This window comes from Parus major, chromosome 1A, assembly GCF_001522545.3.
Source record: "Parus major isolate Abel chromosome 1A, Parus_major1.1, whole genome shotgun sequence".
Classification (NCBI taxonomy): Eukaryota; Metazoa; Chordata; class Aves; order Passeriformes; family Paridae; genus Parus; species Parus major.
This window is the reverse complement of record NC_031773.1, coordinates 2,879,523-2,902,015: the sequence shown is the minus strand read 5'-3', so window position 1 is coordinate 2,902,015 and position 22,493 is coordinate 2,879,523. Positions and strand designations below refer to the sequence as shown.

General features: G+C 44.4%; 2 protein-coding genes across 10 annotated transcripts in view; both read right to left on the bottom strand.

Annotated features, from left to right (window-relative positions):
- Window positions 1–1,241, bottom strand: part of LOC107205233 (endonuclease domain-containing 1 protein-like) — a 6,310-nt gene extending 5,069 nt beyond the window's left edge. The window contains exons 1-2 of the mRNA XM_015629540.2: window positions 1,168–1,241; window positions 979–1,068 (exon numbers count right to left, since the gene is read on the bottom strand). The gene's annotated coding sequence lies outside the window, so the exon portion shown is untranslated. The remainder of the gene's footprint in view (window positions 1–978; window positions 1,069–1,167) is intronic.
- A 2,209-nt stretch (window positions 1,242–3,450) lies between these two features.
- LOC107204426 (endonuclease domain-containing 1 protein-like) overlaps window positions 3,451–22,493 on the bottom strand; it is a 158,852-nt gene continuing 139,809 nt past the window's right edge. For 3 of the 9 annotated variants that reach the window (XM_033514678.1, XM_015627511.2, XM_033514679.1), the window contains 3 exons: window positions 8,872–9,013; window positions 5,904–6,222; window positions 3,451–4,820 (listed from right to left, as the gene is read on the bottom strand). In XM_033514678.1, coding sequence (XP_033370569.1) covers window positions 4,275–4,820; window positions 5,904–6,188 — 831 coding nt within the window. In that variant the 5' untranslated portion in view covers window positions 6,189–6,222; window positions 8,872–9,013 and the 3' untranslated portion in view covers window positions 3,451–4,274. Of the gene's footprint in view, window positions 4,821–5,903; window positions 6,223–8,353; window positions 8,519–8,871; window positions 9,014–9,065; window positions 9,812–11,560; window positions 11,721–22,493 lie in introns of those variants that run through there. The other 6 variants (XM_015627510.2, XM_015627512.3, XM_015627513.3 and 3 more) reach the window with 6 other exon arrangements.

Here is a 22,493-nt window from a genome sequence, read left to right as displayed (position 1 = left end):
TTCCATTTTGTCTTTCTCAGTGCTGATGTGATGCTCAGCAGTCAGTGAGATCATTGCTTTATGAGAAAACTGCTGAAAAGCTCCCTGGGATGCTGGCAAGCAAGCAAGGGACTTTGTCTCATTTCAGAGGCAGCACAGGTTTAGGATAGCAGGGATGCTTGCATTTGCATTGCCAGACACTCAGTGGAATGATTTAATATCATCAGCATTTGGAATAAGGCAGCTAGGACAGGCAGATAAAAGGGTCTCTCTTTTTCAGCCCTGGATCAAGAAGGTGGTGACCAATGAGCTGGAAACTGAGAACTAGGACTACAAGTAGGGACTTTTCCCAGTACTCTGCAGAACATGCCCATAGCTGCCCCAGCTCAAGCAGAGAAGTGTCTGAAAAGGCCTTTTGCATAACCCACTGCATGAGATTAAAATTTATCTAACTTCCTTAATATCTAACTTAAGAGATATATAATACAGAAACCATCCTGCTGTGGGAAAGAGAGACACAGGAGTCTGCTTGCAGCCCCAAAGTGGCAGAGGACTCTCAAATGCCTCTGCTGCAGTCTCAGACCTTTCTATGGGTTTCTATGTCTCCAGGAAGAGACAGTGGTTAGATTTCCCCAGCAAGGTTTAGAGTGAATTTTCCTAGGAGCTCAGACAGCACCTCTGTTTGTCCAGAGTTTTTTGCAAGGTCACGACTGGAGTTTTGGTACTCAATAATCTCCCCCTTCCTTCTTATTGAACAGTTTGACATTAATTTTACAGGTGGCTTGGCTTGAAATTCTTTCCCAAATCATTCCTTCTGTCCCTGCCCTCCTGACTGACAGAAAATACTAAACTGCTGCAAAATTCAGTGCATGCATAGGCTTGGATTGCTCCTTGGAGCTCAGCAGCTCCAGTTTAGGCTTTGTCTATTTATATTTATTCCAAAGCTCAGGAAAGACTTTGAATATTGGAGTCAAAGGTGAGGAAGGAGCAAGAGCTTACCTTGAAGCAGAGAAGCTCAGAACAGGCAGCTGAACTGTTCCTTCTATCTTCTCCCTGGAGAAAGGACTGTTTGAATCCTCAGGAGTGCCACTGCAATATATACCCAGTCATAAATTCGCCCCTTAAAAGGGAATTCCACAGAAAAGAGAAGGTTTTCTATTTTTAATCTAGAGGTTTGTTTACACCCACACTGAAATGTGTTGACAATTGGTTTTATAGTTTCCTCAGAATTTCTCCTGAATTTGTTGGCTTGCAGCATGGTATGTCGGAATCAGTCAAATATTTACCCAGTCATGAATTTCCCCTTCCTTATAAACAGAGAATTCCACAGAAAAGAGAAGTTTTCTATTTTTATTTAGGAGATTTTGTTCATACCCTCGCTGAAATGGGTTGATGTTTGTTATGGTTTCCTCAGAATTTCTCTCAAATTTGCTGACTTGCAGCATGGTATGTCAGGATCAGTTAACAGGGTCTGGTGACTTCCTTGTTCATTTAATCAATCACTCTGGCTGCAGCTGCTCCTGCTGCAGCACCTACACATGCCTCTGTTCCCAACAGAACATCTCTGGTGACATTAGATGGACTGGTCTGTCTCTGCCAAAATGTTCTGTGTTTCAATGATCATTCACTCACTCATAACTAAACTGGACTCATTTTCTTCCATTTCCAAAAGTCCAGGAATAATAGAATGATGACTTGGCTGTTACAATCAGAAATATCCAGGAAAGTGTGTGAGACCAAAGTTTGTTTAAATAAACTGGTTGAGTCATGCGGTTCCTTTTGTCTCTGTTAACTTGGTACTGATGTCTTAAAGAAAGTGGGGTTTAGACAGAATAAGGGAGAAGGCAAATAAGAAGCAGATCTGGTGGAGGTGGGGGAAATTCCTCCTATCTGATGAGATCCAACTGACATAACAAAGCAGGGCCCAACAGTGTCACATCATTAGCAGGGACCATAAACCATCAAAGACCCCCAACCGAAGTGTCCCCCAACTCCACAGTGCAGCATGACACAGGGGAAAACCCCCAGGGGAAAAGTGGGGCAAGCCCATATAATCCTGAACTCACAGAACCTGCTGAACTCTTTGTTGTGCTGGCCCCCAGCCCCAAAGGATCGAGACTGAGGACATCAAACTTGCAAGTGTCATTGTTGGAGCCATGGGGATATCTTCTATGAGCTGTTGGCTCCTGGCCCACACTGTTCATGCCCATTCATAGTAGAAGTAAGTGGAATTTGATTCTGAAACTTGTGTGGGTGATATTATGGCACCCCCTGTTTGTGTTTGGACACGCCATGTCCTGCGAGGATGCTCTGGGTACTGTGACATTAGTGGTGGTAGAAATGTCAGTGGGAAGAGACTGGTAGTTTATATATGAGGTGGCCCTGCAATCCAGCACTGCAGCAAGTAAACTTTATTGGGAACGCCCAATGAGAGACTCAGTGGGTCTGACTGAGGTAAAGTTCACAGCTCTTACAGTGATGTGCTTTGCACTGGTAGCTGGACAGGTGCTGATAACAGACCAGTGTTTTGGCTACTGCCAAGCAGCGCTGTCCCTCTGACATTCCTTCTCCCATCAAAGGGAATGGGAGTGGGCAAGATCCTGGGAGGGGACTCAACCAGGACAGCTGACCCAAATTAGCCCAAGGGATATTCCATACTATATGACTTCAGCTCAGATGTATAAGTTAAGGGGAGAGAGGAGGAAGGGGGGACATTTGTGAGTTTTCAATGTTGGCTCTCCAGAGGAATTGTTACACGTGCCGAAGCCCTGCTTCCCAGGAAATGTCCAAACATCACTGCTGATGTGAAATAGAGACTGACTTTTGCTCTCTTTAACTCTTGCATGTGCAGACACACACCTTCCTGGAGTGTGTGTGTGTGGAGATTCCTCCTTGGAGTGGAGATACCTCTCAAGGTCACTTCTCGAGGCTGAGCCAAAGAGATTTGACCATGGTCATTGGTGTGCCTGAGTAACATCAATATCTGCTTAATTATTTTTGCTGGTTTTAATATAACTGCTTTAATATATTTGCTTCAATACTGCTTCATAGTGCGCAGTACTATACTAGTAGTTATAGCTTCCATATTGTGAACTAAATAATTCTGATTAACATATTTTTGCTTTATCATTATCATAAATCATATATAATTATGTAAATATGTATGGTTTGCAATCCTCAAACCTGTGGGACAAGTTATATAAAGTTTCAATTACATCTGTATGATCCTTTAGATGTAAACAATTGACAAAATCTGGGGCTAAGATTGGATCCAGATGAACCCAGACAGCTCCCTAAGAAGGAGTGAGCAAGGGGGTCTTTTCTGCAGCTCATAACTCAACATGAAGGTTTCTCTATTAACCTTTGCCTGAAGCTCCCATTCTGCCCATAAAACCACCCTCAAAAGAAAGGGACCCCCCAGGATCCCTAAATGTTCATGGCCAAAAGGAACAACAAAAATAAGAAGACAGGTAAAATTTCACAAGGTTTTATTAGTAAATTATACACTTGGCATAGAAATTGTTATGTTAGTCCCTAAACTACTCTGTAAGTACATGGCAATTGGTACTCTTTTATGGATAAATTTCCCTGACCTGAAGACAGGTTTCTCACTTCCTAATGGAAATTAGATATCATGTGAAGTCTGTTATCTCAGACCTTCTTGGAAGTAAATCAGAGGTCTTTGGGAGTCTTGGGTTGTCTTGTTCCCCTTTACTCCATTGTTCCTCTCTGTTCTGGTGAGACTCCACCTGCAGTGCTGCCTCCAGCTCTGGGATCCACACCAGAAGAGGGACACAAAGCTGTTGGAGTGGGGTCCAGAGGAGTCCACAAAGATGCTCCAAGAGCTGGAACACATCTGCCCTGGAGAGAGGGTGAGAGAGCCTGGAGAAAAGAAAGCTCTTGGGAGATCTTGGACCCCTTCCAGTGTTTAAAGGGTTTTAAAAGAGAGAGGGAGTTTGGACAACGGTTTGGAGTGACAGGACAAGGGGGAATGGCTTTAAACTGAAAGCAGATGGGGTTAGATTAGATATTAAGAAGAAATTCTTTACTGTGAGGGTGGTGAGGCCCTGGCACAGGTTATCCAGAAAAGTTGTGGCCGCTCCATCCCTGGAAGTGTTCAAAGCCAGGTTGGACAGGGCTTGGAGCCACTGAGGATAGTGAAAGGTGTCCCTGTCCATGGCATGGAAGCTGAGTCTACATGAATGGTCTTTGAAATTCCTTCCAACCCAAACCATTCTGTGATTCTATGACATGTGGCAAAAGCTCCTGAGCCTGTTCCACCCAGGATGTGAGGCTTATTCCCGGGGACAGTCACTGTCAAACAGGGAAACCTGTCCCCTCCCATAGAGCTCAGTTAAAGTGTCCTCCAGCTCCCCCAGTGTGAGGAGCTGAACCTGGTTCTTGTCGTTCTCAGCGATGACCGCCCAAGCTTTCATGTAGTTGTTGTCCATCACACAGCAGGCAGTTGACCAGAGGTAGCTGGGTTTATTAACCCTCCCCTTGGCAATGTAGTTGTTCCCAGGCACAGCTCCCACGATGACATAGGTGGTTTTACAGTCCCGGGTCCTCCTGATCATCGTTTGCTGCTCGTAGTTGTTCCAGGCGCCGCCGTTGAGTTTCTCATCCTGGGGCACTATATTGGTGAGGGTGAAGGTAGCCATCCTGCTGCTGTAGTCATCATGGTGGCCATTGGGGTTCAAATGGCCTCGGTTCAAACCCGTCAGGTTCTTGTAGTCATGAAGGATAGCCTGGCTCTGGCTGAGTTTCTCTAAGCTGACATTGTATCGATTTAAGAGTGTCCATTCTTTTTCCATAGTTTTAGGATAATTTAGGCCAATCAGCTTGACAGGAAAAGAGGAAAATATGTTAGTATTAGGGATGGGATAATGGAACAGATTTACCTAGAACAGAAGTCTCTTGAGTGTCAAGATCCCATTTTTTTGTCTGGTCCTGATGTGGTACAATACCAGATTAGTTACTTGAGTTCCTATGAGGAACTAGTGCAAATATCTTTTTATTTCATAAATTCATTTCACATTTACTGCACTATATTTAGCTTTCCTTTGGAACACTGCATATGGGTTTATTCTGTGATTCATTTTCACCTAAATCAATCCTGCCACTCTGTCCTTAGCAATGGCAGGAATTGCCTCTTTTTATGTCTGTTTTCCTAAAGTTCTGAAGTTTGTCTGAAAGACATTTGTGAGGGCTCTGTCGGTCTGCTGGATCCTTCTGGATCCTTGAGCCTGAGCCAAAGGTGCTCAGGGGTCACTGCCCATGCATGGAGATCACACCCTTCTGACTGGACTGACACTGATGCTCCTCACATTCTACTGCCTGAAATGTCACTCCAGAAATCCCTCCACAGTCAACTGGACCATCTCATAAGCCAGGGTCTGCCAAGGCTTCATCACTGGACCATCTCGTCCCCTTTTTGAGTTTCTCCTCACTTCTCTCACACCACTCAGCCTGTTTAACTCTTCACTGGGAGCAGATAAGCTCTGTCAGGGATGTAGAACAGCTCAGGGTAAAGTGGGGATCAGATCCCTGCTGGACCATTGATTCCTCAAATTTAGCTGCTGTTGGATGTCTTTTGCCCATAACTTGTTCTCCCACCACAGCAGGGCACAGGGAGTAAAACAGTTTGACTTTGTAATGTAAGGCAAAGTAATTTGATTTACTCTTCCTGTCAGGTCAATGCTAAAAATTGGCACCTTTGGGTTATGATTCATCTCATCCTCCTGCTGATGTCTCAGATGCATTAGGGGAATCATGTGATGAAGGTGTTTGAAGTTAATGGGATGAGGAGAATCCCATCCAGTGTGTCCATTTGCATGTGTTTAGAGGGGTGGGACAAAACAGAAATGGTTATTTTAATACTGCTTTTAATGACAGGATGGTGATGTGCTATAAGAGACACTCACCTGGGGCTCAACCAGCCATGTTTTAGGTCTTTTGCCAGGTCCAGGCTGGTAGATGTAAGCAGAGTAGACAGGGATACGCATCTTCCTGTCATACAGGGTGGCAAAGTAATACTGGTTCTTGTAGCGCTGGCAGATCCAGGCTGGTTTCTGCGGCTCCAGGGCTTCATTTGGGGGGATCTCCCGGAAAAAAAACTGAGGACATGAACTTTCAAAGGACTTCACCACCTCGCTGTGTCCCAGCCAGAGGCAGCTCGCCGTCACCTGCAGCAGCAGCAGCCACAGCATTGCAGGAGGATTTCAGTGAAGGGCTCTTGCTCCCCTGGAAGGCAAATGCAGAGGAAGGGTCTATAAGAGACCAAGGAGGGGGTAACTTCTGTCCTCCTGGATATGGAAAAATCAGCGCTATAGAGTTGTGCAGGCAGACAACTGGGGGTAAAAGGATAACGGTAGAAAAGTTACATGGGAAAATACAGTTACTCCTCCCTGGATGAAACACAATCAGCATACCTGGCCTCCCAAACACAAGGACTAAACCTAAGGTGGGCCTAAACAGCAGGTGGAGTGGAGTGGAGACACCATGGCCAGGCTCTGTCAAAACCCTTACAGAGGAGACACCTTGGTGATATTTTCTAGCTGATAATTTGCATGGAAACTGAAAACCATGGGAGATAAATGAAGGTGTCCTGCAGCTGAATCAGCAACCATGGCAAAATTCCTCTCCTTGGACAGACACACATCCCCATCTCAAGGTTACTTGGATGATATTATTGAGTTATCCACCCCCAAGGCATGAGAACCCCTCACTGGGAAAGATGCATGACTACACGCAAACACCATCTAAATGTAAAGGAAAAGTATAAAAGTAAATTAAAAATGGAGAGAAGTAATGGAAGACTCCATTGTAACTTCTGGGATCTGTTGTTGAGCTAAACCTACCTTTTCTCCCTTAGGGATTGGTATTGGGTAAGAATCCTACTTTATGCATGCTGAATGATTACCTCATTGGGGATTAAAGTTTATTAGTATGTTGTTCTGAATAAGTATCTTGCTTTGAGTATCTTTTTGCAATCAGATACTTTCACTGGCAAACCTCAAACCTTAACCTGTCACAGTTTTACTGACAGTATTATTCTGTTAACAGTTAAAGGGAGTTCTTCAGAGGTGCTGGCAGTTTTTGGCAGTGGGTAAAGGTGTGGAGACCCAGGAGGGGTTTCTCTGGTTGGTGTGTGACCCTGAACAAGCCAGTCAAACCCTCCAGCCCAGAGAGCTGCTCAGTGTAGGGTCCCCAAAACAGGACACCAACAGACTGATAAGGCAGGACGGTTTTGGCCTTCATTTGGCCCTGACAGACTGAACACACACTAGAGGTTTGAGCAAATCTCCCTTTTTCACATGAGAAGGTGAAATCTAAAATAGATTTTAGGTGCCCAGAGAAGGCAATGGTGGGGAGCACAGTCTGCCTGAGGGGTGCTCCAAACACCCAATGCCTAAACAGCTCTTGCAGCAAAGTTATCATGGAACTGAGATATGGCAGTGAGACAAGGTCACCTTTTCCAACCTACCTCTGTTGGTCAAGAACTCAGCTTTTGCACTGGCACTGGAGAAAAAATCCTGCAAGAAAACAGGGCCTGGAAGCCCCTACTTCCAAACATGGTCTCATAGAATCACAGAGGATGCTGTGTGGGAGTGGACCCATCAGGATCATTGAATCCAACTTCTGGCCCTGCCCAGGACAGCCCTAGAAATCCCACCATGTGCCTGACAGAATTGTACAAATTCATCTTGTACTCAGGCAGGTGTGGGGATGTGACCACTTCCCTGGGGAGCCTTTTTCAGGGCTCAGGCACTCTCTAGGTGAAAAACCTCTTCCTGATATCCAGCTTAATTCTTCCCTGACTCAGTTTCAGGCCATTCTCACTCCCTCCTGCTCTGAGCACCTTCCCACAGCAGACACCTGCAGCTGGGCACGGACTCTGCTCAGCCCCCTGCAATGCTGAGCTGGGCTTTAATCTCATGGGGCATTGGGTAGGGAAAGAACAGTGATGCTGCATTTCCTACATGTCTCTGGCCCCATTCATGCTCACACAGACATGCAGCTCTTCCAGCCAGACCCACTACTGAACCCAAAGTAATCCAGCTTGGGTTCCTGCCTCTCAGCTGACATTGGGATATTAAGCTACATATACCCTTGGCTCTGACACAGGAAATCTGATCCTTTTCCTCTTTAGCAACCCCGGATCAGGAATGTGGTGACCAGTAAGCTGGAAACTAAGAACAGGAACAAGAAGTGGTGACTTTTTTCAGTACTCTGCAGAACATGCTCATAAGCTGCCCCAAATCAAGCAGAGAAGTTCCAAAAAAGTTATTTTGCATGATCCCCTCCACGAGCTTAAAATATATTTAACTAACTAATAACTAAATTAATATCAGATATATAGAAACCAACCTACCTTGGGAAAGAGCTGCACAGGATTCTGCTCACAGCCCCAAAGTGGCAGAGGACTCTCAAATGCCTCTGCTGCAGTCCCAGACTGTTTTTATTTATATGCTCTCCAAGTAGGCAGAGCTGTCTACTGTCTACAGAGCTGTTCCCCAGCAGGGTTTAGAGTGGGGTTGTCCAGGAGTTCAGCCACCTGTGTTTGTCCTGAGGCCTCTTGCAAGGTCATGGGTGGAGTTATGGTGCTCAGTAAACTCACCCCTCCGTTTTATTCAACAGTTTGATGTTAGTTTTACAGGTGACTTGGCTTGAAATTCTTTCCCAAATCATTCCTTCTGTCCTTGCCCTCCTTTACAAAAAGTGTTAAAGAGCTGCAAAATTCAGTGCCTGCATAGGCTCTGATTGCTCCTGGGAGAGCAGATGTTGGAACTCAGCAACTCCAGCCTAGGCTTTCTCTATATATATTTATTCCACAGTTCAGGAAAGACTTGAAATATTGGAATAAATGCTGAGGGAGGAGCAAGAGCTTACCTTGAAGCAGAGTCTCAGAACAGGCAGCCAAAGAGTTCCTTTTGTCTTGTCCCTGGAGAAACACTTGACTGATCCCTCAGGAGTCCCAGAGCAATATATACCTGGTCATAAATCTGCCTGTTGTGGTAAACAGGGAATTTCACTGAAAAGAAAGGTTTTTATGTTATTATTCAAGGAAATTTGTTCACACCTACCCTGAAGTGGGGTGACAGTTGCTATTTGCAATTTCCTCAGGATTTCTCCCAGGTTCTTGCAGCATCACGTGTAAGGGGAAAATAACTGGGTCTGGTGACTTATCTGTTCATTTCCTCATTCCCCACGAATGGGGACCTACATGTGTTTCTGTTCCTGGCAGAACATCTCTTGTGGCATCAGACTAACTGGCCTGTCTCTGAGTACACCCAGTTGTTCACAGTCTGCTCTTCTGCAGCTTCTCAGAACACAATTAGTATGGTCAGGCTGCCTATTTTCCCTTGTCTGATTGCAAAAGCTTCACAAGAGCTCTTATTCACATAAAGCCTCCTGCTGAGAAGGGTCTGGGAGACCTTAGAGCCCCTTTCTGTGCCTGAGAGTGGTTCACATGAAGAGGAACTTTTGAGAAGGGTGTGAAATGACAGGACAACAGAGAGCAGCTTCAAACTGACAGAAGGCAGGGTTAGATTAGATGTTAGGATTAGATTTTAGTCTCAAGAAGAGCAGGCTCAGGGCACTCTACAATTACCTGAAAGGAAGTTATAATGAGGTTGAGGTTGGTCTCTTCTACCATGCCAGTAGTGAGAGGACTAGAGGAAAAGGCTTTAAGATGAGACAGGGAAAATTAAGATTACAGTCACCATCCCTGGAAGTGTTTCAGAGGCATCTGGATTTGGACTGGGTGATATGGATTTAAGGTTTACAGTAGTAAAAGTTTACAGTAGTGCTGGGAGGATGGTGCGACAGGATGACCCCAGAGATCTATTCCAACCTTGGATTCTATAATTTCTCTTTTTGGCTTCGCAAGTATTTCACAAGCTTGCTGTGGATGGCAGGGCATTTCTGGGTGCTGCCAGGGGTAAAGGACAGCCCAGGGAGCTGATGGAGGTGGGATTCATGGGGTTGGTCAATCACCCATAGCTCCAGAGCCTGGAAAGCAGAAGCAGTGGGCATGGGATGAGCAGTGGTGAGGATGAGTGTGGTCTCAAGCCCCAGCAGATGTGCAGAGGTGGGTGAGCGAGTCAGAGGGAGGCCCCTGAGGTACAGCAGAGCTGTCTGCAGATGTCCCTCAGCCTGAAATTGCACTGATATTCTGGGAACTGTGACATTATTGGTAGTAGAAATATCAGCAAGAAGCAACTTGTGATTTATACGTGAGGTGACCCTGCAAACCACCACTGCAGCAAATAATGTTTACTGTGAACTACTCAGAAACTAAATGATCTGTCCTATACTGATCACCAAGGCCTATTTACTGGATCTTTCCTGCCTTTCAAGTTAGTGGAGGCAGTGCCTATATGTTGTCCTGATCTGTGCACTTTCTAGATGAGAGATGTTTAGTGAGCTCTGCTGCCCAGTGATCCAAATCTCCTCTTTTCCATAAGTGCTCTTTTCCATAAGACAAACCTCCATTTCTTCAATCTATAAAATATTCTGTTGGATCCTCTAGTCTTCTTACAGTTGGGAGATCAGAGATTACTACATGAAGTACTTTTGGTAAATTTTCCATATTATGGTAGAAAAAATCCCCCAGGATTTGCAGCACTTTTTTAGGGAAATAATTTTGAAGTCCAGATCTGGCTTCTCCCAGTGGATGTTCTCCTGATTTTTCCCTCAGTTTTCTTTCTATTTGCCTTTAGATGCTAAAGGCAGCAGTCCAACTTTGTGCTCAAAGCAGGGGAAGTTGTGAAGTAGCTGAGCAAATACAGGGAAATAGAAATAACTCTTATGACTGCAATAGTGGAAAAAGGGGATTTTGAAGGAGAGGGCAGTACTGTTTCTACTTCAATGACTGGATGTGGCACTCAGTGCCATAATCTGGTTAAAAGGTGGTGATTGATCAGAGGTGTGACTTGGACATCTTTTCCAATCTAAATGATGCTGTGATTCTACTGGGAAATAAAATGAGGTGTCATCAAAGCCTTCTCTTGAGCTTTCAGTCCCTGTGGAATAAGGAAATGAATAGCCAAAGAGATGCTAAGTAGATGGAAGGCTGCAGGTCCTCAAGGCAAAGTGAATCACAGCAGCAGAAGCCAAATGCACATGAGAAAACAAAATGCAAGAAGGTGAAATGTTGCTTGGACAGGTGGATTGAGGAGATTTGTGCTTTTCTGGACTGTTCTTTTTCAAGGGCAGCAAAGACTCCACGGCCACAGGCAGGATCTGTGAGCGAGGACAGAGAGGGAGCACTGACACCTCAAGGCCAGCACACTCTACATCAGCCAGGATGGTGATACATGCAGGTCTCACCTTACACACCAAGTGTGTTCATAGAATCACAGAAAGAATCATGGAATGGTTTGGATTGGAAGGGACCTTAGGGATCATCCAGTTCCATGCCCCCTGTTACCAAGCAATGACACCTTCCACTAGACCAAGTTGCTCAAAGTCCAATCCAACCTGGCCTTGAGCACTTCCAGGGACGGGGCATTCACACGTTCACATTTGCCAGGTGTACAAATGAGAGTGAGCTTCAAGTGATGGGTAAAACACTGACCCAATCAAATCAAAGATTAGAGGTTCACAGAAAAGGCAACAGCTGCTTCTTCTGTTCTTCTCCTGTGTCCCAGAAGTGATCCTAAAGCACCTCTGCTGTGCAGCTCTCCTTCAAGGAACATTTTCTGTGTGAAGAATAGAACCCTTGTCCAGAGCCATATGAAAAGTATCAATTTTATGGAGAAAAGTGCAAGGAAAAAGTAAGGATATAAAAGATTGACTGTGTTACCAAATCCCCCCAGGGACAGCAGATGTACATTATTCATTTTAAACAATTTTCCTCAAACCTTTCTATGCAACACTCCAAATGCTAGCTCATGGCAACTCTTGAATTTTGGAGATAAATGTATTCAATCCATTCTTTCCTCATAAGGATTAACAACTTTTTAAATATCATAGAGTTCAGCTGAAAAAGTTGGTGTGGGATTTGGATATCTTTGGCTACATGAACTCCACCAGCCCAGGTGCCACGGTCCCTGTGCTTGCAGAGCAGGTAACACTGAGGTGACAGAGGGGTCACCTCTTTGCCACCACTGAAGCAACACCCTGCTACAAACATTGACAGTTGAGAGCTGTCAGGTTCCCTGTGGTTACTCTCACTCTTTCAGTTTCTTTCCTTTCAGCTTTGGAGAACAAAAATCGGTACATTATTTTCACTTTCTGATCCTCATGGCAAAACCTCTGAACTGCATACTACAGAGGGAGTGAACAACCACCACTGGAGGCTACAAGCCAGGTTTTGAGCCAGAAAAGGGAGAAGGATGGCAAGAAGCACACCCCGTGGAGGCAGGATGGTGTTTTTATCATGGCAATTGTCCTCCCTTACACAACTGCTCAGCTGTGGAACTCCCACCCCTCACCCCTGGGCAAGGACACATTCACAGCTGGGCTCAACTCCCTGATGTGAGACGCAGCTGGGAAGATTTCATAAAGCATCAAAGACCCCCTGAAGTGTCCCCAGACTCATTCCTGAGGCCTTCCACCAAAGGACTAAAAGCTTCCCCCCCAGGTGAGGTACCTGGGCATTCCCACCCAGCCTGAGCACATTTTAACTCACTGGATGTTTTATTTAGGGGCTTTTCCCCACACATCTGATGGATCAAGACTGTGACCATCACTTCAACCAACAGACATCAAAATAACAACAATAAAATCTTGTCCCTGGTTCCATAGGTGGTGAGGGCTTTCTACTCTTATCCTTTCTTTCTCTTTATTTTTTCTTTTATATATTTTCCTAAGTGATATTTTAATAGATATATACGGATATTTATGGGGATATATATATATATATAAAATACATATAAATAAAAAATATATAAATAAATATAAAAATAACATATAAATAAAAATATAAAAATAAATATATAAAATATATTTTATATATAATCGATATATATATTTACATAAATAAAAATATGTATATATGCATATATAGATAGGTATATATATATGGATATATATATTATATGGATATATAATATGGATACTAATAAAGATAATACTAACCAAAATGGCTACATACCTCCTTTCCACTGCAACCAAATTATTCTAAAATAAACCCATATACATATATATATTCTTAAAAACAGTGGTCATTGTTTCATTCTAATCCACCCCAAGGAATCTATTAAAAAGAACCAAGGACCCTTCCCTTCTGTTGTCTCACACTCTGCAGTTGTTCACCAGGTAAAGTGGAAGTCCCAATGTATTAAAGCAGCTCTGGAGCCTGAATTCTGAATTTGTGCAATTTTCTTTCCACCATCCAGTGATAAAAATACAATTCCTCATAAGCTACAGCAACACTCCTAAGTGTACTTCAGTTTCATGAACATTTTGGTCTGTATAGAAATTAATCCTTGCAGTGGTTTCATTCAGACACATTTTTAAGAGGATGAAATATCTTTACTTATTAATACAACCTGCTTATTAAGCCTCCTTTGATTTTTCTTCCTGGAAGATGTTTGCATATTAGGGCTGGGATTTCACCACATATGTGGACTCCAGCTGTTGAGATTTAGCTGTTTTAAAGTTGCTCTCAGATATGCTACCAAGGTGGTCTGAGACATGGAGCACATACCTTTGGAAAACAGGAATTCAGACTTGTTGAATGTGGCCAAAGGGAGGCTGAAGGGCAGCCCAACAGCCACCTACAGCTACTCAAATGGTCAAGAACAACAAAGCTGAGCTCTTTGTGGCACAGCCAGGCAGTGTAACAAAGCACAGCACCCACAGATGGCTTGGGAGGCACAGATTGCACAGCAGGATAAAAATTGCCTCTAGGCAGGTACTACAGCACTGGGACAGGCTGTTGGGAAATGACAAATGATCAGTTGCAGAGGTGACTCAAGGCTTAGCTGGATGAAAACAGCTGAATTAGAGTCCCGAGGCTGATGTTGCCAAACAGCATTTCTTTGATGCTATGGTAGATACGTCTCCCATCTTCTCCCTGCCCCACCCCACCCTGGCCTGCCACACTCAGATATTGCCTGGAAAATTATGTCAACACAGTAAATGGCCAAATCCTCTGGTTCTGAGAGCTGTACTTCTAAGTCTTTCTATAGCCCAAAGTCATAGAAAACACACCACATACCTCAGAGGGCCAGGAGGAAGACACAGTTCCAGAATCCTGGTTCAGACTCCTCCAGGGAAAAGACAGCAACTAGATGAGACCCCAGCCACTCATCTCTTTCCCTAAGGAGAGGCTGATCTTTTTCAACAGTGTCTGGACCAATTTGGTTCATCTGCCAGCCATCCCCACACTACAGTAAATACAAGCTTTGCTACTGCACATTAGTTATGCCAAGGGTAATTAGCAGTTACGTCAACATGATTTCCAGTTTGACTGCTGGCTGACTCCATGTGGAAATGAGGCTGTTGATTGCAAGAGGAAATATGTCAGACCAGGCTTCAGAAGATGAGCCTTGTTGCTCATGAAGAAAAGCAGCCCTTGTGCTCAGGGGCTGTGCCTTTGCTCATCTCTGCTGTCCTTGGCATCCCCTGGAGCCCGTGGATGTGGCACAGAAGGGAGGGGCAGCTGTGTGCAGTGAGCAACGCTGATCTTCCCTTCACCTCTGAAGGTGTCACTCAGAGCTCACTGCCTCCAGCCAGAAAAAGGTGTGATAACGCTGTGTTGTAGGAGGCGGCAGACTCAAATCCTGGCTTAATTAAGAACATGTCCTCATTACAATGATTTCACAAGAAACTGGCCCTTGAGGACAGACTAGCACAAACAAACAGCTCGCTCCTGGCTCACCCCATCTAAATGACTTGTAGTCGCAGGAGCTCTGGGTTTGGCTAAGCAGGATTCGCCTTGTTTAAGGGCTGGTTCTCAGCACTCCCTGTAGAGTCAATACAAGAGGAATATCCACATTTCCAGGGCAAAGTTCACAACTGGAAGATGAAGGGAATTACACTATAAAAGTGTTTGTTCCTCTCTGATGACCATGAGGATTCACAGAGGGACAAGCTCTGACTTACACCTCCAACATCACATGAACTGAGTCCCACTTCATGTTGCCATCTCTAAACCCATGATGTCTATATCACATTACTTAGCCAAAGCATAACAGAAAAAAACAAAAACCATCCATTTCCAAAGCCCTTTCCTTCTGGATAGAACTTCAAAGCAAACAACCTCTCCTCTTTCATTTTCATGGGCTTGATGTGTCAATCCAGCAGGAATTTCAGGGGAGTTTTATAACCTGTGTTGGAGGATGTTTTCTTGAGAGCACAACAAACAAATAATCAGCATAGCAAGGAACAGGAGGGAAGGATTGTGGAAGACAACAGAGGGTAAGGAATAGAGATTATTTTTCTAACTTCCTGGTGGGGTTAGCTGGGCGTTTTAGGTCTTACACAAGCCCAAAAGAGCTGATAGCACTACAAGATCACCTGGTTTAAAGATGAGCTTATATTAAACTGGCCATGAGCTAGTTGTAAATTCAGATTCTTGAGAAGTGAAGTCAAAAGTTTTTTGTGCAGGTGACTTGCTCTGAGTCAGACGTCCTGATGGACTAAAAGCCAGCTCATGGATGCAATGAAGCAAGTCAAAAGTCACCTTAGGCCTTCTCTGGGCTCCCCTTGTGATCCAGCCTTAGTTTGCAACACTCCTCTTCTGAGGTGACCTCAGAGGGGATGTGTGATGCTTCATTTGTGATTTGGTTTTCTGCTGCAGATACCATTTCATGGGGCATGACCATTACCAATGGGATGTTCCAGAAAATCCTGAGTCAGGATGCCAAATTTGATGCTCCTTTTCACTCAGAAAGATCCAGAGAACAAGATTATGGTAAATATATACCTCTGTTCATAACAAGCATCTGTGAAAATTTTAGCTGGGTATTTCCAGCACTAGGTCAACAAGATGTGATGAATCATGAAATGTGGTAAGCAAACTCAGATTCTCCTTTGTTTTGTGAGATTCTGAACTGAAGTGGTTCTGAAAGTGTTGTATGGGCAGCATCTCATTTCCCAACAGGAGAGAGAGGAATGGGAACATGGAGGGTGGATGGGTTTGCAGGGCTAACTCAGAACAGGATGAGAAAATCAGCCATAAGAATAAGCAAATGCTTCAGCGATGAGCCAAGATTTTCCTCGAACTGAACCAGACAGGAACCTACCAGGTAAAGGCAGAAAGCTGCACGTAGCCAGCTCTGACCTCACCTCAGCTGGCTCTTGGACAATGAAGGTACTTCCCTAGAACACAACCTTCCCACCAGAGGCTGACTGCCAGGACCCAGCTCTCAGTGAGAGATATTTGCTGGGGCAGAGAAGGCAGCTGATGAGGTTAGGGAAGTATTGGGCAAGCAGTACCCACAGCCCAGCTATGGGTCTAAGGAGAGGCTGTTTCATTCTTGAAAAACAAAATCAAAAGCATCTGTTGTCACAAATGAGGAAACCAGCCCAGCAAAACTGGTTTAGAGGAGGTGAATTTGAAATCCAGACTGGCTGATAAAAGGCAGATCCTATAACAATGAAATTTTTTGGAGGTTTAACCTCTGGGGTTAGACCACATCTGGTCACCCTTATTGGAGCTCTTGGTTGCCTTGGTAGAAAAAGTCAGATTCACCAGTTGTGTTACAGTCTGCTGTGCCTGGACAAAGAAAGAGCAAATGCTACCATCATAATTTGGGTGTGGGGAGCCCTAAACCAGAAGCAACCTCAGGATGGAGGTACTGGAAGCAAAGAGATGGATTTGATCCAACTCTCCCATGGGAACCCTTGGAGACACCATGAAGCTCAGGATGGAGCCAATCTTGAGCAGTCTGATCCAGCACTGATGGTAGATCTGCTGCAAGGATTCAATGATCTTAGAGGTCTTTTCCAAACTAAATGATTCTGTGATCTTAAAAAAATACCTTTCTGGTTACAGAGGTTGGTGCAGAGGTTTCACCTCTGAGAATGGTGGGGAGAAGGAGTCTGTGCGAGTCAAGTCCAACCTCAAATGTCAAAAGGCAAATCTTTATGCAGCCATGGGCATTGTGAAAAAAATGTGCAGAGTTATTCAAAATAATACCAAAGTACAGATCAGCATGGGCAAAGCTGGAGCAATAAGGAAATTGAAAGTACCAAGTTTAGCACTCTGTTTATATGTCCTGGTTCTTGTTTTTCAGTCAGCTGCAGATCAAAATCACAGAAATCAGCACAAAATGCAATGGTTGATACTTTTATGGTTTTTTTGGTGTTAACAACTGTTTCTTATAAATACACAGCTGTTATCATCAGCCCCAACAGGGTATCCTGTGAGTCTGTACTACAGGAAACACAGCACTGAGAACATGACCCTTTCTTCACATGCCACTCTCACGCTTGCTGCTGAGTATTATAATCATAGAATTACAGAAGGGTTTGGATTGGAATGCACCTTCAAGATCATCTCATTCCAACACACAGCCATGGGCAGAGACACCTTTGACAAGATGAGGTTTCTTCAAGCCCCATCCAACCTTGGACACTTCCAGGGATGGAACAGCCACAGCTTCTCTGAGTAACCTATGCAAGGGCCTCCCCACCCTCACAGGGAAGAATTTCTTCCCAATATCCCACCTAAACCTTCCCTCTGGCAGTGGGAAGCCATTCCCCCTTCTCTTGTCCCTCCAGGCACTTGTCCAAAGTCCCTTTCCAGCTCTCTTGGAGTCCCTTTAGGCATTGGAAGGAGCTCTAAGGTCCTCCTGGAGCATTCTCTTCTCCAGACTGAACACTCCCAGCTCAAACTGTCTCCAGAGCAGAGGTGTTACAGCCCTCCATACATTCCCTGTGGATGCATTATTTGGAAGGCACATTGGGGTTAGTGGCACAAACTTGCCATTAAAATCCATGCAATTATTTAATATCAACCTTTTCAAAACATCGTTTTTCTGCAGGATTAAAACAGGGAACACCCCTCTTTACTGTAACCTAGGGCAACTGCTCAGCCAGATTATTCCATTACAGAGTTCTTCTCTCCTAAAGATCACAGGTGCCCTGCAGCTATTTGGGCATTATCTGTCAGTGCTTTTACCATGAAGTCTTCTGCTCATCTGAGATTCTTTCTCTGTGTGTCACATTGTGTACTGAACTTTGGTTTTTAGTCTTGGAAATCACTCAAGTGTTCAGAAAACAGAGGAACAGACTTAAAGGTATTATTATTTCATTCTCCAAATTATTTTCATTTAGTATACATTCAAGCAGCTCATCTTTAAAAGGCTGCATGTTTTTTATCCTCAGTCATCCAAACAAATTAACCTGAAGAAACAAAAAGCCCAAAGATAAGCAAATAATATTTACTAAGGGAAGGTAAAAACTCACAGATTTTATTGGTTTGTCTGCCAGAGACTGACTTTGCTGTAGAAGACAAATTTCAGTATGTTATAAACACTGCAATTAATATTTTTCAATTTCAATTTTGCAATTAGGTGTAACAAAGTTAGACGATTTTACTGATAGGCTTTGAGAAAAAACAATATGCCAGTCTGGAGAATTTCCTTTTCTGCCTTCTGCTTGGTGATGTTCAAGGGCAAAACACACAAGGTATAAAAACTCCAGACTTTTTGTTGCCTGACTATATTCTTTGAAGAAACCCCATCATGAAAGTCCCGTCTTCCCAACCCCAAAGCTGCTGGGCTCTCAGCAACCTACACCAGCAGTAAAACACAAGGCAGTCAAGTTTTACTTTCAAAAGCCTCCAACTATTTTTAGTACATATATTTCACTCCATCCTACCCAGAGCACTGCAAAGATGCTGCATGGAGAAAGAAAGAGCCAGGCTGTCACATAATGCTCTGCACCATGCTGAGATGGAACCAGGGATGCTTTTTGGCCTTTTTTTTTAAGGCAAAACAGAACAGTGCCAACGAGCCTGGCACAGGAAGGAGGTTGTCTGTGCTGGATCGTGCTCAGAAACTGCACGCAGGAAGTGGCGCAACTCTTCCCCGTACACAGCGGCTGCTGAGACCACAGCACCCTGGTTTGGGCTGGGGATTGACATGAGCCCCATGAGGCAGCTGTATGGGATCCCTTCCTCAAAGCAGAAAAACTCTTTATCTTTGCCATGAGCCACTCCAGCCGGCAAGAGTTTTGCTGGCAAAGCACAATGGAGTGTGCTCAACTTGTGAACACAGGCGAAATTCTTTATGAGAAATGTCAGGCTTGGTCTTCCTTTGGCTTGTCTCTGCTGTTATGAACAACACCCCTCTGGCTGCAGGATGGGAGCCAGGGTTTCCTGAGCTCTGACCTCAGCTTTCACAGGTACTTGCCAAAGGACCACTGCAAACCCCTAAATCCTCTCTCTCAGCCTCCATACCTTGACTTGACTGACATGAAACACTTGGGAGCTTGCGAGTGTCCCAAATGACACAGCAGATTATCCTGGAAAGGGCATTTAGTCCACCAGCAGCCTCCAGAAGGCTTCAATCCAGAGTACACCAATCCTGGCAGCTCCCTGTTCCTTCTGCTCACAAAGAATTATTTATTGTAGACTCCACCACATGCCTGGGCAGCACATCTTTACCTGCATTACCTAACTGCATTGGCTGCTCTTACTGCTGGTTTATTATTTTATTCCTATTGTACATCCTAAACGTGTTTGTTACTGGCATTGCTGAAAGGTAGATTGAACATTCTGTCCATCAGCATATCAAGGAAGAGGAGGAGGTCAGCATTATTATAAAATTATTTGGGTTGGAAAAGACTTCTAAGATCACCAAGTCCAAACACCAACCCAGCACTGCCAAGGCCACCACTAAACCACATCTCCAAATGCCACATTTACGCATCTTTCAAATCCTTCCAGGGATGGTGACTCCACCACTGCCCTGGACAGCCTGTTCCAACACTTGACAACCCTTTCAGTGAATACATTTTTGCTAATATCCAATCTAAACCTCCCCAGGCACAATTTGAGGCCATTTCCTGTACTACAATTGGTGATTCAGGACAGCTTTCAATAATTGAAAAGATTTTTTTTTTACACAAGTCATGCCAACAGGGAAATAACCCACAAAATCACCCTTTATTTTAGGTTCTAAAATCTGCTCTTTCCCTTCTATGACTAACCATCTTTTTTTTTTCTTTTCTTTAAAGGTGTTTTGGAAGAGTTTTGAAATTCAGATTTGCAAATGCTTATAGCTAAACACACGTGCCTGTCCTCTTGACTTGTTCCTAACATAAAATAAATGATAATATCTCAAGGTCAAAGTTCTCTAAAGTGAAGGAAAGGAGCATCACTATAGGTCAGATAAGTCTCAAGCTCTTCACTGACCTCAGCTTCAGGAAGCAGCATAAAGTAGAAACCAGGTCAGCTTCAAAGAGATGAGCCTCCTTATGCTGAGCTTACTGGGACCAAATGAGAAAGGCCAAACACAGCTCACACCTGATCTGGGGCAATGGAAAAATCCCTTTTTAGGTGCTCTAACCATCATCATATGACCAGGAGGATGTCTGAATGTGCTGCTCAGTGCACAGGGTGGTTATTTATGGGGACATCTACAAAGCAGAGAGTACCCAGGAGCAGGAGATGCCTTCACTTCGCCTGTCTCAGGGACTCTTATGCAATACTTAAAAACAGCTGCTAGAAACTGACTTGAGGAACTTGACCAGGGTAAGAAAATGCTTTCACATGAAGAAAGAGGGAAAGTCATGGTTATATTTAGAAATACAGGTTTGAGAGGAAAATATGGACCCCAGAACCGATAAACCTGGGAGGATGAGTTTCATTTAATTCCAGAACAACTGCTGAAGTCACCTTTCTGCATGCACCTGTAAAGCAGCGTGAGAGAGAGGGTTTGTAAAGACCAAATTTTCTCAGACCAGTGTGATTTCCTCTTGTGAGCTGGTAGCAGACTTTGTGGGTGAGGGAGAGACAGATGATTTCATATTGCTTCTTTTTACAAAGACTTTGGATCATGTCTCCCATGGCAGTGTTTGAGAAACCAGAGACTGACACAATGCATTGGGAAACCTGTGGGAAGTGATGGGGAAATGCTCCCAGAGAACTGGTTTTAGTGGTCCACACCAGAGTGGAAGAACATGGGTTTCCACACAGGCTCCCAAGGTCTTGTTCAATGCCTTCATTGGTAACTCAGCTGATGGAGGAGACTATATCCTTGTTAAATTCACATTTTCTTCCAAGCAGGAAAGGAGTTCAAGGACATGGGGGAGCAGGATTAATATTTAACAGGATTAAAACAAGTTAGAGAGATATTCTAGGCAGAAAAATACCACCTTGAAATTCATAACCATGGTAGGAGATCTTTCAAGATAAAATTTTTCCACTTCATCACCACTCCACTTCCACCATGAGAGTTAGCAAAGATCTGAGACATGGAATGGATTGGATTTGGACAGAGGTACTGTGGGGTCAGACCAGCCTGGGCATGCACCAGAGGAGGGCAGAGCAAGACCAGTACTGGAGATATCAGAACTAATCCGAAAGTTATGGTGCCTGAAGTTGTGGGTGGTGATGTGACAATGCTGAATCCTGCAGCCCATCATGACACAGAACACAAAGGCACTGGGATACAGCACTCGGCAGAAGATTCCTCCAAGATTGAAACACCATCCCTGATACCCCACACCAGCTCAGGATGGGTTTATTATTGGGTTGGGGTCCCAGCTCAGGATGGGCAAGGATGGGGAAGAACAGTTTTGTGAAAACAATGATGAACAAGATCAGGAAGCAGTTGCACTTTGTCAATGTTTTGAGGAAAGAAAGAAGCAACACCAGTCATACAAAAAATACAGGGAAGACCTTCAGGAAGAATGTTTTGGAGGTAGAAACAAGGGTGGATGCCATGATCAAAAGCAGAGTGCCAGTAACTCAGCCACTGGGAAAGAAAGCTTTCCATGAACACACAGGGTGGGATTGCTCAGAAGATAACACGTGGACCACACTTTCCCTCTCTACCCTTTAAAATATTGAACAATGAAAAGGAATGGATTAGAATGAAGGTCACAGCTTGGGTGTTCAGACAGGATGGCATGGACTCCTGTATTCCCTGAGTTCTCCATGATCCCACTGGGGTAAGGGACAACATTGCAGGACACACTGTACAGAAGTTGAGTGTAACACACTTGGCACTCAAACCCGGAGAGGCTGCAATTGGCAGTCCCTGGACAGCAGCACTTTTTGGATACCTCCAGTCCTGGGTGGCCTCCCCATGGTGATTAAAGCTCCCTGGAGGAGGGATGAGCACACCCATGATGGGGAGGTTCGGAAGGTGCTGAAATTTGAAAAGCAAAGACTCACAGAGGAGCAGAAGGGAGGGAGCCCCAAAGCTTTGCAGGGGCTGGAGTGACTGAAAGGAAATCACTACATCTGTGCTAGGTGGTTTCTCAGGGCAGGGAGAAGTGGATGGTTACAAAGCACTTACAAGATAGAAGGTACAAATCTTATTGCAGACCTTAGAGACCCTTCCAGTACATAAAAGGGGCTCACAGGATGGCTGGAGAAGGACCTT